The 15,132-nt window shown below is 41.3% G+C and overlaps 1 protein-coding gene across 5 annotated transcripts in view; it reads right to left on the bottom strand.

The window, feature by feature from the left end:
- agap2 (ArfGAP with GTPase domain, ankyrin repeat and PH domain 2) overlaps positions 1-15,132 on the bottom strand; it is a 44,467-nt gene that overhangs the window by 26,456 nt on the left and 2,879 nt on the right. For 2 of the 5 annotated variants that reach the window (XM_055012812.1, XM_055012813.1), the window contains exons 1-2: positions 7,481-9,720; positions 1,695-1,753 (exon numbers count right to left, since the gene is read on the bottom strand). In XM_055012812.1, the coding sequence (XP_054868787.1) occupies positions 1,695-1,753; positions 7,481-8,525 (1,104 nt within the window). In that variant the 5' untranslated portion in view covers positions 8,526-9,720. Of the gene's footprint in view, positions 1-1,694; positions 1,754-7,480; positions 9,721-15,132 lie in introns of those variants that run through there. The other 3 variants (XM_055012816.1, XM_055012815.1, XM_055012814.1) reach the window with 2 other exon arrangements.

The following is a 15,132-nucleotide window of genomic DNA, read 5'->3' as shown; positions in this document are numbered from 1 at the left end:
TCTGCAACATTGTAATTACCCCACTGTGGGACTCTTAAAAGGCCTAATTATCTTATCTTGGGCACCAACAATTAGCTGATACACTGATTATATACCTGAATAAAATGCCAACTGTTTTGTTTAACAGGCAGTTTTCTTGCAAATGTACAGATATTACGATCATTTTATTAAATATAGCAGCTGTAGTTTAATAAAACAAGCATCGGAATGGTTTTTTTTTTGTTTGTTTGGTTTTTTTGGTGTCCCTGTTAAATTTTTTTTCCCCTCTCATCTCTGCTGACTGCTGCTGTTTAAAATTTGAACGTAAAAAAAACAGCCTCCTGCAGGACCAGGCTCAGGGAAGGTGGCAATCTGCATCAACTGGTTGGGGTGGGGTGCATTATGAGCTTTTTCAGCCCAGAGTCTTGTCTTTCAGGTTGCAAACACCAAAACAAGGCTGTGTCCTAAATATTTGAATAAGATAAAAGTAAAGATGCCTCATTACAAGTAAAAGTATTGCATCAAAAGTTGCCGACTGCTTGCTCATAGAAATCCGAAGGCAACTTTGGATTGTTGGGTTCTCTGTTCTTTGTTTAAAATGTGCACGTTAAAAAAAAAAAAAAATTTAACAGGGAGGAAAAAAAAACAAACTATATTTTTGTCTTATTAAAATATTTAGAACTCAGCCTTCTTTGGGTCTTTGCAGCCTGAAAGACAAGACTCTGGGCTGAAAAAGCTCCCCTCTGCACCCTATCCCAACCAGTCAAGGCAGATGGCCACCTTCTCTGAGCCTGGTTATGTTTTTGGGGAGGTTTTTTTGCCTTCCCGTTGAAGTTTTTTTTTTTTTTTTAATGTCCGAATTTTAAACTGCAAGCGGTCAGAGAAGATGGGAGAAAAAAAAAATTCTACAGAGCCAGGCTCCGGCAAGGCAGCAATCTGCATTGACTAGTTGGGGTGGGGTGCGATTAGGACCTGTATCAACCCTGAGTCTTGTCTTTCAGGCTGCAAACACCCAAACAAGGCTGTGTCCTAAATATTTTAATAAGGTAAAAGTAAAAATCCTCCACTACAAGTAAAAGTATTGCATCAAAAGTTACCAACTGCTTGCTCATAGGGAATCCAAAGGCAACTTCGGATTGACAGAACCAGACGAACCATGGCCAAACCATATCTTTATCTTACTACAATATTTAGAGTGAATTGGAGAGAAGATCAGAAGGAACAAAAAAAAAACTTTAACAGGTAAACAAAAAAAAAACATTCTGGCAGAGCCAGGTTCAGGGAAGGCAGCAATCTGCCCCGACTGGTCGGGGTGGGGGTGCGGTTAGGCGCTTTTCCAGCCCAGAGCCTTGTCTTTCAGGCTGCAAACACCAAAACAAGGCTATGATAAAGTAAAAATGCTCCATTACAAGTATAAGTATTTGGGTATTGTTGGGTTCTTTGTTCTTTAACATTCATAAAATCTTCATCGTCTCACTATGTGAAGTGGCTATGAGATGAAATATGTTGTAAATTCTTGCTATGTAAAGAAAATTTATTTGAATTGAACGGTACATTTATGTAGTAATTTGCTGAATGTGAAAAAATTCTGCAATTAAACATCTCAACTTCCTCACCACCTCTATGCAACTTAAAATGTGTTAAATCTGTTGCCCTCTTGCAGCAGAATTGCTAAGAGAATTTAAATAATGGTGAGTAAATGTAACACATCTCACCAGTCTGAGCTCTGGGATGGTTCTGTTGAGCGTCCACTCCTGGCTGTTAGCGATGTTCACTGCAGATAGACAGACAGACAGAAAGTCAGATTCATCACGTGCAGGAAATAAACGGTGGCAGCCATCTTAACGTCCTACAGCGAGACGATAAATCACACAAGACTTTTAATGAATGTAACCTTTCAATCACTGCGGGGCTCCGACCAGCTGCAGCCACATGTTCATTATCCAGTCGGCTTCACTGGAAACGACCTACTGAGGCCCCCATTTATGTCTGAAGGGCCGGTAAACTGGTTTTATTATTGATAAATATATTATTAATTTGGTAACTGGCGCTACAGAGGCTCAATAAAACACAAAGTGAACAACAAACAGCAAGAAAAATGACAGAAAAAAGGACATTTGAAGTTGAAATAACCTCCTGTTGTCACATTTACATATTCACTAAAATATGTCTCTGCTCTTCACGGTTCAACAAGCGAAAGGTTTCTAAACAGTTTTTAAAACAGTTTTATCCATCTCTTTAACTATATTGGGATATTCTGCGTCTATGACACGTCTTTTTCTGACTAGCAGAAAAGAAAGTATCCAACATACGCATTTAGGCATTTAAATTTGTATTTTTGTGTGTAGATTTCAAATACAATGCTTTTTTCTCCTCAAATTAATTTTTTTCTTCATAATCTGAGCCAGAAATCTCCACTTTAGCAGCTCTTTACTTATTTCCAATGTTCCACTATATGAGAAAGGTTCCAAATACTTCACACACAAATAGGTTTTTACATTATAACATCATTTTTCTGCTGCTTTTCCGCATTATTTTTTATTTGTTATGAGTACAAGTACAATAATATTAAAAAAATAAACAGGTAAAAATGCTCCTGCATCAAACATTAGGGTTTTTCTTTAATGTTGCACAGGTGAAAGTACATGAACTTTAACTAAAGTGTAATAAATGAGTAAAATTTAGTTAAATTCTAATAATAGTGTACTGTTTTTTTATGTAAAGTGACCAAACAGTAGGCATAACATTTTCACAAAGTACAATTCAGACATGTAGCTTAAAATATTATTGACAGCTTTACACTGACAGCCATTTTAACAAATGTATCTTATATTTTCACTTGCTTTCTAAAATAGAATTATTAGACTACGATTTGTCATGCACTGCTGATTTGAATAAATGTTCCTAATCCATAAAAATATAACTTGCCTCATTTTTTATTCTGTATTGTGCTACATGTATTTTTAACTGTTAATCAGAGTGAATAGATCTCAGTTCTATATGTCAATGATAAAAGGCATTTATGGTGATTTATGGTATAAGTTTACATAACCTGGCAAAATTTGTGAAATATTGTTCATTTTTTTTCAGAAAATATGTTTGATCATACAGTAATGTAAGTTAAAATTAAAATTCCAGTCTATTCTCAAAGAACACAACTGCCAAACAGACATCAAGCCATTCCGTAAACCTTTAGATCTAATAAATGGAGCAATAATATCCACAACAACCACCAGAACAAGCCATTGACACCTTAATGACTCATTAAATGCAATTATTGACTCAGTATTTTTAGGGAGAAGTTGATGTTTTTTTGAATAGGAGTCAATTGGAGGCAGGAGTTTTTGAGCCAGCCTCTAGTGGCCGTTGGTGGTATTGCACGTTTTGGTTTTTCCCCTCTGCTTTGGTATGTTGTATAGCAATTCTATGCATGCAAAATGCAAAGGAAAACTACGGTGGCCGAGAGGTGCAAACCAAATTTACATAATGCAAAACACTTTTACAACCTCCAAGACAAATTTACAAGCGACAAAACACTTTTACAAGTCCAAAAACACTTTTACAAATCCAAATTTAACCGGAAAGGGAATGTCCCAACTCCGGGGTTGAACCGGAAGTGACAACGAGGAGCTGCTAATGCTACTTTTGGTTGTAGTTGATGGTGAACCAAGCGAGCGGGTGATGTTTTGCCCGTTTCGTGGGGAACATATGAACCGATTGACGCGGTTTTGTTTTCCGTGTGGTCGGTCTTTAGAGTGTTTAAATGGTGCAGATCAGACCGACAGAGTGCATTAGCCGCTCCTCGTTGAAATAAGCAACCCCAGCTTACAGGTAACATCAACCAGTCCACTCATGGTCCAGCTAGCTATATTGACCTAACAGGCAAGATGCAAACTAATGTAAGTTAAAATGAAAATTTCAGTTTATTCTCAAAGAACACAACTGCCAAAGAGATGTCAAGCATTTCTGTAAACCTTCAGATCTAATTAATGGAGCAATAATATCCAAAATAACCACCAGAACATTAATTAGAAGCCTCAAATCAAGCAGTTGACACTATAATGATTCATTAAATACAATTATTGACTCAGTATTTTTAGAGAGAAGTTGATGTTTTTTTGAATAGGAGTCAATTGAGGCAGGAGTTTTTGGAGCCAGCATCTAGTGGCCATTGGTGGTATTACATTTTTGGGTTTTTCCCATCTGCTTTGGTGTGTTATATAGCAATTCTGTGCATGTAAAATGCAAAGGAAAACACCTAATTTGAAGTTAAAACATTTCTTTTGTTACTTATTTACACGTAACACATTTGCATAACACCTGCTTAGCGACTATTTTGAGCCTTCAAACAAAATCATGAGCAGCTTCCTAATAGTTCACTTCTGCTAGAGCTATATCCTCATACTTAGATCTTTCGTTAACGTACATAAACAACATCGTGCTGCTTACATCAGACCAGCTGACCAATCAAAGCAGACTGGGCTTTTCAGAAGGCAAGTCTTAAAGAGACAGGAGCTAAAATGGAGCGTTTTAATAAAAGAATAAGAGTAGGTGTTACAGTAATGTACAGTATGAAACAAAATGTTTTTTTTAACATTAATGCATTTAAACAGACTCTAGTAGAAGCAGAAAATAATATTATAAATTTAAATGTGCAGAATATGGGTTCTTTAAGGTGCTACTTGATTGAAAAAAGTTCAACTTTATCTTTGCAGATTTCAAGAAGTTTCCTGAGCTCACAAAATTTAAAAGCATCCTTAGAGAAAGAGACATACCTGCTGCTCAGTATACCCTGTATGACCTCAGCTACATCCGCACTAATATGTTTTACGATGGAAACGTATTAGTGCGGACGTAGCTTTGTCTGGAACTCATAAAACAACAGTTTACGATGGAAACAATCCCCATCCAGAAGAAGCGTTTCAGCTCGGCTTCAGACATATTCTCCAAGCACACTGACACACCTTTAAAAAGTGTAAGAAGCAGGGTGTTGACTGTTTTTTGTTTGGTTTTTTTTGTATAAAACACTATGCAACATGAACAGCAATGGCAAAAACTAAGTGCACAACAGCCGCTAACAACCTCAGCAACACCTAGAATTCATTAAACATGTTAAATTAAACCTCTGGTGTTTGTTTCCAGGACTCATTTGACAAATCAGGAAACAAATGGTGACAAAACCCAACCAGGAAGTGAATCTGTCTGCATTACAGTTTCCTAAAGTTTCGGTTTCTGCTCATCCATAAGAAAACTTTGGAGTTTTTACACTGAAACAGGCTTAAAAGTTTGTGTTTTAGGAGAAGTTATGTGCTTTAGAATGGATTTAGTGTGGACGCACACTCAGTAAACACATGCAGATGATGTACCGAACATGAATAATTAATGTTTATCAATCTTAATGCTCAATTGCTGCTATTGTGAGATGCTGTATTTAGATTTGTGGCCATATTTGGTCTTTAAACTTTAATACCAATAAGCGCCTTTGAACTGAATTTATCTGTAACTTGTCCAACGGTGACATGTTTCCGCCTCCATCCAAAAGCCACCCGGCGAGAGTTCTGTCCCTGTTTGTGTTAAATAATAAGCTGTTATCACAAAACACAAAAATGAGGGAACAAATAAATCAGAGGAGGGTTTTTGGCAGTCGGCATGGACGTGTGATGTGTCCTTCAAAAGCAGCTGATGATTAAACTCGAGCCTGGCTCTGAATCTACGCAGGCCGCCGTCGTCGCCCAGATGCAGCCGGTGGTGACGACGGAGGAAACAAAAAGGGGTTTTTAACATACGAGCTGCAGCGACGGAGACACACTGACTTTGTCTTTGTGTGTCCTTGTGACTCAAAGCTTTTCTTTATGGCCCTTCCGCCGCCGTCAAAAGTGATCAGACAGCGCGATCCTTCTGCTGCTTCCACACACACACACACACACACACACACACACACACACACACACACACACACACACACACACACACACACACACACACACACACACACACACACACACACACACACACACACATTGTAAATGGAAAAGCCAATTATCCACAGTGCCGGCTCCAAACCAATCAGCTGCAGCCGCCCAGTTCATGGCCTGTAGCTGACATCCAGGCTGCCAAATTCATAACTTAATTCTGTTTTTAGTGTTTTTTTTTCCCCGTCAGAATCCTCACTGATGCACTAAAACATCACCACCTCCTCCATCCTCCATCATCATCCTCCACCCCTCGGTTTCATCAGGCAGCAGCAGCAGCAGAAGAAGCAGCAGTCCTGCCGGTTGCCATGGCAACACTTCCTCCTGCCCTGAGTGTGTGTGTGTGTGTGTGTGTGTGTGTGTGTGCATGAATGTATATGTGTGTGTGCTGTGTGTTGTGTGGTCGGCAGGGCTAGTCTCACTACTTGAGTGAATCCACAGTGTGCATGTATTAACAGTGTGAATGCACAATGAGTGAATGGATGCAGAAAACACACACAAACACACTCACTGTCGTTGAGCAAACACGGTTGTGAAAGAGACGCTCTGTTGTAGAAGAGAGAAAAAAAAAGGAGGCAACCCGCACAAGCCAGAAATCCTGCATCTTAAAGCGCCGCATGTATACTTCAGGATTTAATCTAAAACGAGACAAAGACGGTGAGCTTGGAGGGAAAAAACGCCGGTAGAACATGCAGTGGGTGGAATATAAAAGACAGGATTAGAAATGTTCTTGATTGGCTGTGGATGGATCCTCACTCCCCCCCCCCCTTTTTTTTTGACGTGGGTGAACACATATCATGTCTTCTGGTACCCCCTCACCACCACCAATTTGCAGCCGTTCCAGCTTAAAAAAAAAAAAAAAAAAGCAGGAATCAGCTGGAGCAGTGCAATCCATCTGTGATCCCGCCGCCGGCTCCATCTCCCCTTTGGCTTCATTATGAGATTTAAAGCCATACTGGGAAACGCTGCTTAAGTGTGTCTGTGTGGGGTTGAGAGTCAGCGTGCAGATTACCCCTCCAGCGGTGTGAAATCGGGCCGAGCTCTGAGGGGAATTAGATTAAAACTGTCCAAGACGCTTCCATTGTCAGTCCTCAGATCAAAGAACTTCATCTATCGTCAGTTTGGCTTCAGGGAGGAACGTTCCTCAACACGTGACCGAATTATCGCCTGTAAATGTGTTCTATGTTGGGGTTCTTTAATGAGATCAACCCCACCCAACCCTGGCTAGACTGGTTCTAAATGCCTCTGCAAAGACGAAGGCTTCCGTCTGGATGTAAATGAACATTTGGCTTAAATGGTAAATGGTCTGAACTTATATGGTTCTTTTATACCTTAGTGGTACTCAAAGCACTTTCTGTTTCTCATTCACACATTAACACAACAACAGCAACAGAACTTCCATGCAAGATGCTGCCTGTCACCAGCTGCAGCTTGGGGTTTAGGGTCTTGCCCAAAGACACTCCAGCATGCAGAAGGACTGGGAATTGAACCTCAGCCACCTCTATGGTTGAAGATGTTGTGTTTCCTACCTTCCTCCTCACTGGAGTCTCTCTGGATGTAAACCGGAGGTGCTGTGGAAGATGACCCCGCCGCTCCCGAACTGCTCTTGGTGAAGATGCCGCTGATGAACTTTAGCATCTTCCGGTCTTTTGCGGAGCCTCGTTGGCCCTGCTGAGCCTGCTGGGCTTCTCTGGCCAGACCCAGATCCTCAGACAGGCTGTTCAGGTCGCTGTTATCCAGCGTTCGACTTTTGCCCTTTCGTGCCGGTTTCGCAGCCTGGCTGGGAGGTGCAGGCAGGGAAGTCGACCCTGTCTTTAGCCTCTCCTTCCTGGGTATATCCCTCATCACTGCAGCCATGCCGCCTCCGATCTCCAGCGGCATCCCACCACCCTGATCGTCGTCCCGGAGGTCCCTCCACCCTTCAGGCCGGCTTGCCTCGGCCCAGGAGGCTCTGCAGGGGCCCGGCGAGCGTGTTACCACCCGGCAGTCCTTGCGGTCGAGGCTCTGGGCCGACGTCGGGCTTCGCTCTCGGCCCTCCCTGGAGTCTCGACCTCGGGTGGCCACAGAGCTGTGAGACTTCAGCAGACTCACCGGCCGCTGCCCCGCCGGCCGGATGGGAAGGCTGGTCCTGGTCGGGGTGCGGCTCGGCTCCACCGCCTCCATCGTTGTCAGCGTTGGAGACCTGCATTGCTTCGCCTCCGGAGTGGTCTGCTCGACTAAAGACTTCTGGAGTCTGTCAGCAGGAAGTGGGATTGAGAGGTTGCACAGTGGCTTTTCACTCCCACTGGGGGGAAGTTTGTCCGTCAGGGGACTCAGGTTCTTCCTGTCTCCATCCTTGAGTTCATCACCACCTCCTTTCCCAATGACGCCACCGTCCTCGACTCTTTGTGGTTGCCCCAAAACCACCCCGGCTCCATTTTCGGCCCGTGTAAGAGCTCCACCTTCGGCCTCCACCTCTTTCCCCTGGGCACCGGTCTTGGCCTCCCCTCCATTCTCCTCCACGGCCTCTACCTTGACCAGGGTGAGGGAAATGAGGTAGGTGGTGCGCTGCTGCAGGGCGCCGCCTCCGCTCATGAGGTCAGGCTTCAGTGGACACTCGGCAGACGAAGGAAACCAGACGGAGCGACATGAACAACTGACAGTTTGCCAGTTTGCTGGGATGTGGAAGAATCTGATGGCGCGACGGAGACAAAAAACTTACATGGAGGGAGATTAACTTTCTCCTCGGAAGACACAACAGCAGAGCGTCTGCCGCTTTCATCCATCCCCCAAAATCCCTATTTGTCTTCGTTTCCGATTTTAATTCCACTCACACTGTAATTTTCACACTAAATCCATTCTTTCTGACAACCCTTCACAGTCCGAGCAGCTCTTTTGTTCCTCGAAAACACCCAATTAAATTCTGTCCACTGCATATGTGTGCAGCTGCTGAGGTAAATAAATCTTCATTATGGAGTCTGGTGCCTCATTCCTGATGGTAATTATTTACTTGACCTTATTTAGTTTTTTTTTTCTTGCAGCAGCAGCAGCAGCATCACCTTACATGTTGCTCAGTCCTTCCTCGGAATAACAACTGGCCCGCATCAGACGTCATCAGCAGCAAAAGGTGAAAGTGTTTAAAAATGCATCAGTGTCACCGTGAAGCAGCGTGGCTCTGCGCTCCGCTCCGGATCACCGCAAAAAGCCTCACGTGCGCTGACAGCAGCAGCCGTTCGGGCTGCCTCGCAGGAAGGACACCGCCGAAGGGCTGGAGGAGCCGACACAAGCCGAGCCGGGCGGATATCTGCAGACGCACGACCGACCGAGGGCGCGTCCGGCCATCCCGCCCCTCTCTCCGTCTCCTGGGCCGCGCCGCGTCCTCCGAGCGCATCAGGCGGCTCCGAAGCCTCCCGACAGACGCAGGTTCAGCGAGTCCGAGCACACGCACACGCCCTCGCACACACTGATAGGAATCTCCTCCCTCCACAGGCCCCTCCTCGCTCCGATAGCAGATCCATACAATGCAGAAGCTCTTTTTTATTTCCTCTCAGCCTGTGCGGGGTCTCTGCTGCTTTTTACTGCTCGTCCCCTCCCATCCATCTTCCTCCTGAGCAGGAGGAGGGGGATGCTGGTGGTGAAGCAGCAGCACACATGAACTGCTAAGTGTTTGCAGATTAGAATTTAAAAAAGAGACAGATGCATGCATCAGACTGGGTGTGATTTCCAGATTTGTTATCAGTGCAGCAGCCAGATTAGTTTCATCAACCTCCTGCAGGAGTGTGTTCTGGTTGTGTGGCTCCTCCTCAGTGGGAGGTTTGGCTTGTTTGTTGCTAAGGTGTTACAATCTTCCTGGCTCTGATGGCACCATCATCATCTCCTCCATGTCCTTCCTCCTCCTCCTCCTCTTCTGCCTTTGGTACATTCTGTATCGCTCCCAGGATATCAAAATGGTGTTTCTGTGTGTGTGTTGAACATGTGAGTGAAAGAGATTCCCTGGGAGTGTATTGATCCGCAGTCTATTCGCTTCTACGGCATGTGTTCATTAACAGAAGTGGGCTCACAGCATGAGCGTTCATCAATATCTGGCCACAGAGTGTAAAAAAAAGTCAGAATTTAACACAAAATGCCACTATATTGTATGTTTCAGTGATTATTTGTGAACATTAACTGAAAAGTGTGAAAAATGCACTACAATTTCCTTGTCCAGAGTCATATTTAGTCCAATTAATTCTTTATAATTCATCTTTAATCTAAATCAAATCCAACTGTTTTCATAGATACACTTGCACATACTATATTTTTGTGTTATATTAAGTATTTGTGCGTTTCTTCGTGCACTTTTAAAAATGTCTGCTTGTGTGAGTGCACTCACTGGATTGTTGAAGGAATTCCATTCTATTCAAAGTTTGCTGCAATGGAAGACGAGGAAAAGAAATTCTCTCATGAAATGTTCCTCAAAACAAGTTGAGTATTCTCAGTGCAGCACCAGAAACACTGCAGCAAACTGAAAACTGTTTCTTAAAAAATGCATCACAGTTTCCTCATTTCTTGTCATAATTAGACTAACTGATCGTTCTAATCTCACTTTGCTGCAATACAAGGCGAGGAAAATAAATTGTCTCAGAAAACAAATCAATTTTCCTGTTCTAAACTTATAATGCACCCAAAAGCACAAAAGGAACTGGTGCAATTATTCTATGTGCAACACCAGAAAAACTGCAGCAGACATGATTACACGTCCAGTTATTACTGGGAGTAATTTAGTGTTAAATAATCTCTGATTTATTTTAAAGAGAGAGAGAGAGAAAATGGTGTGTATTAACCAAAAATGCATCTCAATTTCCTCATTTATTGCCATATTTAGTCCCATTAATAGTTCAAAACTCACTTTACTTTAATCCCAGACGAGGGAAATAAAATCTCTCATGAAATGTGCCTAAATGTGCCTAAAAAAAAAGAAATTTCCTGTTCTAAATTGATAATACACCCAAAAGCACACAGGGAACTGTTGCAGTTATACTCTGTGCAACACCAGAAACACTGCAGCAAACATGATTACACATTCGGTTACTACCGGGTGTAATTTAGTGTTAATTAATCTCTGATTTAGAAAAACGAAAGAGAGAGAGACACAGAGGAAATGTGTATTAACCAAAAAAACATCAATTTCCTCATTTATTCTTAGGTTTATTCCAACTAATAGTTAAAACTCACTTTATTACAATGCACGACAAGGAAACCAAAATCTCTAATGAAATGAGCCAAAAAATACATTTTTTAAGTTCTAAACTGCTATACTCAAAAGCTCAAGAGAAATTCTGCTATTATGCTGATTGCAGCATAATATCAATAATATTATATTTTTATATATTTTATATTGCTAAAAAAATTAAAAAGCATCACAATTTCCTCATTTATTGTCATATTTAGTTCAATTAATAGTTCAATACACACTTTACTGAAATGCAAGATGAGAAAAATTGATTTTCTCATGAAATGATCCTAAAAATACACAATTTTTATGTTATAAACTGATAATACACCCAGAAACTCAAGAGGAACTGCTGCAATTATTCTGTGTGCAACACCAGTACATGCATCACTATTTCCTCATTTATAGTCATATTTAGCTCAACCAGTTGTTCAAAACTCAGTTTATTGCTATGCCAGATGGGGGAAATGAAATCTCTCATGAGATGTTCCTCAAAATACACAAATTTTATGTTCTAAACTGATAATAAACCCAGAAACACAAGAGTTATTCTGCTATGATGCTGTTTGCAGCACTGCAGAAAACATGATTACACATCCAGGTATTACCGGGTTTAATTTCATGTTAATTTATCTCTGATTTAAAAAAAAAAACAGAGAGAGAGAGAGAGAGAAAATATGGATTAAACAGAGATGCATCTCAATTTCCTCATTTATTCTTACATTTAGTCCCATTATTTATTCAAAACTCACTTTACTGCAATGCAAGATGAGAAAAATAAATTTTCTAATGAAATGAACCAAAAAAAAATTTTTTATGTTGTAAACTGAAACTACACCCAAAATCAGAGGAGGAATTCTGCTACGATTCTGTTTGCAGCATTGCAGTAAACATGATTACACGTCCTGTTATTACCGGGTATAATTTCATGTTAATTGATCCCAGAAAAGCCTTGATGATGTGGAATCAGAGGATGTGTTTTCCCCCCTCGGTGCAGCAGCCTCCATCATCCAGGATGTGACTGTCCACCTGCTCAGCCTGCTCCCTCCTCCCATCCTCAGTCAGCGAGAGGCCAGTAACTACTCGCACTGAATACCAAAGACCCTCCAAAAAAAACGGAGTCGGCTCAAGGGGAAAACGTTCGACCTGAGAGCTGCAGCCCCGACGCTGGTGAAACCTCAGACTGGCTGCTCTTTAAAAACCAAAACACACTCTGGAGCACCAAGAATCCATTTATAAAGCGGCGCCTATGTGAGTTAAAGTGCCCGTAAGGTTGCAGCAGATTGCGGTGCTGCACGGTGAATGTCATTAACACCCACGTATGACAGAAAATCATATGCATGCAGGCGTCCGTGCGCATTCATATACAGACAAAGCAACACAGTCTGTCAGGTGCTGTCAGATGGACGCTGGCCAAGGGCAGTGGTCATGCTGGGTGATTTTTCATTTCTCCTTCACCGTGAGCTGCCCTCGCTATCTTCCCCCTCCTCTGCCGCCACGCTGCAGCGATCACCACAGTCAGATTCACATTTAAATGTCTTCATTCAACTCCCAGGAGCTCCATTTCTGCAGCCTCCACCACCTTATTAAGTCCAAACAGAGCGGTGACTCTCTTTTTAGCACCAGTGAACTCTACGCTCGCTGATCCAGGCCTCCTGTGAGGATTCTCTGGCTTTGATCCTCACCACTACACCCCACAAGCCTAATTATATGAAAGAAAATTATTCAGCTGAATGTTTTTACACGTTGGGGAAGCCTCTCAGAGTGTGTCAGGAGCTGCCAGGGCATAAAAAGACCTCGAAAGTTCGCCCAGATCCACCAGGGAGACGACTGACCTTCAGTTCACAGACAAACAGGGCAACAGATTAACAAATAAACTGATGCATTAAGAGGTGAGATGCTTGTTTAGACCTCAGCAGCGGTGGGAAGTCCTCAATTATTGTACTCAAATACAATGCAATACAGTAGGTCCTCAGTTTACGACGTCCTCGACCTACGGCGTTTCGTGGTTACAACGCCATCGCCCATGAATTTATTAAGAAAGTTTTGTTCCATCATTCTGATGTACGGCGTTTGCGATGTTAAAACAAAGTTCATGCTGGAACTAGTTAGCGAGCAAAGCGAATGAATATGTCGTCATGCGACGCTATACGAGGAAGACGGCTTTGTTTACATTCGCTGGTTGTACGAGTTTCAACTTATGGCGAAAATCGAGTTATGTCGCGCTGAAGGAACAGAATTAAGGACCCCTCGTAATTTTTTTTTTTTTTGCACTGATCTCCTCAAAAAACAGAAATTTAGTTTCTGTCATATTAGCTTCTTCTTATCATATTTCTTTGATCACTGGATTGACTTCATTGGTATTTGCTAATTAATGCTATAAAAAGAGTACACAAAGGAGCCTGCAGACCTTTGTTTAGCAGCTGTCCGATGCTGTAATAACGTTGTTTGCTGTTTTTTTCACAAATTGAATTTGTGTTTTGATGGTTAACTTATTAACTTAAAGCTAAATCAGTCTAACAGTTTGGCCATTTTGAGCGGGAAAATGTAGTAGCTAACCAGCTAGCAAGACAGCTAAGAGTTACTAGTGATGTTTAATAGTGGAACACATTAAGAGTACGTAGTTTTTAAAAAAAAAAGATGGTCTCAACTGGTAGTTTCAAATCTTTTCACCTTAAATATAAATTATTGTAACATTTAGATTACAATTGTTATTGATTAGCTATTTGATGCCATAAAAAAGCGTATGAAGACATCTGTTCAACACCTGTCTGATGTTGTATAACTGACACTTTGATGGTCTTTGACAGTATTTTACAGAAATTAAGTTAATGCTTTGAAGGGTAACTTAATTAGTAACTTTAAAGCTAAAGCTGGCTAATAGCATAATAAGAAAAGGTAGTAGCTAACTAGCTAGCAAGAGAGTTAGTAACTACTAATCATGTTTTATCTAGACAATAATAAGCGTACATACTTTGTTTTTGTTTTTTTTAAAGATGGTCTGAACTACTAGTTTTAAATCTTTTACCCTTAAACATGAATTATTGTAACATTTAGATTAAAGTTGTTATTGAGTCGCGATTTGATGCTGTAAAAAGGCGTGTGAATACATCTGTTCAACACCTGTCTGATGTTGCATTAACTGACACTTTGATGGACTTTTGCATTTTTTTTTTTACACAAATTAAGTTGATGTTTTGAAGGATAACTTAATTAGTAACTTTAATGCTAAAGCTAGCTAATAGCATAGTCAGAAAAGGTAGTAGCTAACTAGCTAGCAAGACAGCTAGTTACTTATCATGTTTTATCTAGAGAATGACAAGCATACTTTTTTTTAAATTAAAGATGGCCTCAACTGCTAGTTTCAAGCCTTTTCAATACAACATGGTGTTTATTTTGGAAATTATGGTCAAATTTAGCGGAAGACTGTTTCACGTCACTTCCGAGTCCAAAAAACAAGATGGCTGAATTACAGACTTCGGATTTCTGATCGCTTTGTTAGCAATTAGCTATTAAATGCCATAAAAAGGGCATATGGAAACATCTGTGCAACAGCTGTCCAATGATGTAATAACATTTTAAGCAACCTGTGCAGTGTTTTGTTTTTTTACACAAGTTAAGGTTGTGTTTTGAAAGTTAACTTAATAACTTTAAAGCTAATGCTAGCTAACAACATTGCCAGTTTGAATGGGAAAAAAATGTAGCTAACTAGCTAACAAGATTGCATAGTATATTCCAGTAATGCTGTAAAATAATAGGAGCTCATCAGTGAGGATTTTATGGAAAACAAGAGCTTCGTTCATCAGAGATTTGTGGTTGAAATTCCCTCGAACTTCCTGTTCAAGCTGCTCGGAAGAGGTGATAAAACAACTCGTCATGTTTGTGGTTTCAGTGGCAGATAGTGTGTTTCAAAAGTAAACTGACATAACTACAGGCACCTGCAGCGTCATTTTGTCAAAGTTCTGACGCAAGATATCTGTAATTTAACAT

Source organism: Amphiprion ocellaris, chromosome 8, assembly GCF_022539595.1.
Source record: "Amphiprion ocellaris isolate individual 3 ecotype Okinawa chromosome 8, ASM2253959v1, whole genome shotgun sequence".
NCBI classification, from domain to species: Eukaryota; Metazoa; Chordata; class Actinopteri; family Pomacentridae; genus Amphiprion; species Amphiprion ocellaris.
The sequence above is the reverse complement of the archived record's forward strand: the minus strand, read 5'-3'. Positions and strand labels throughout refer to the sequence as shown.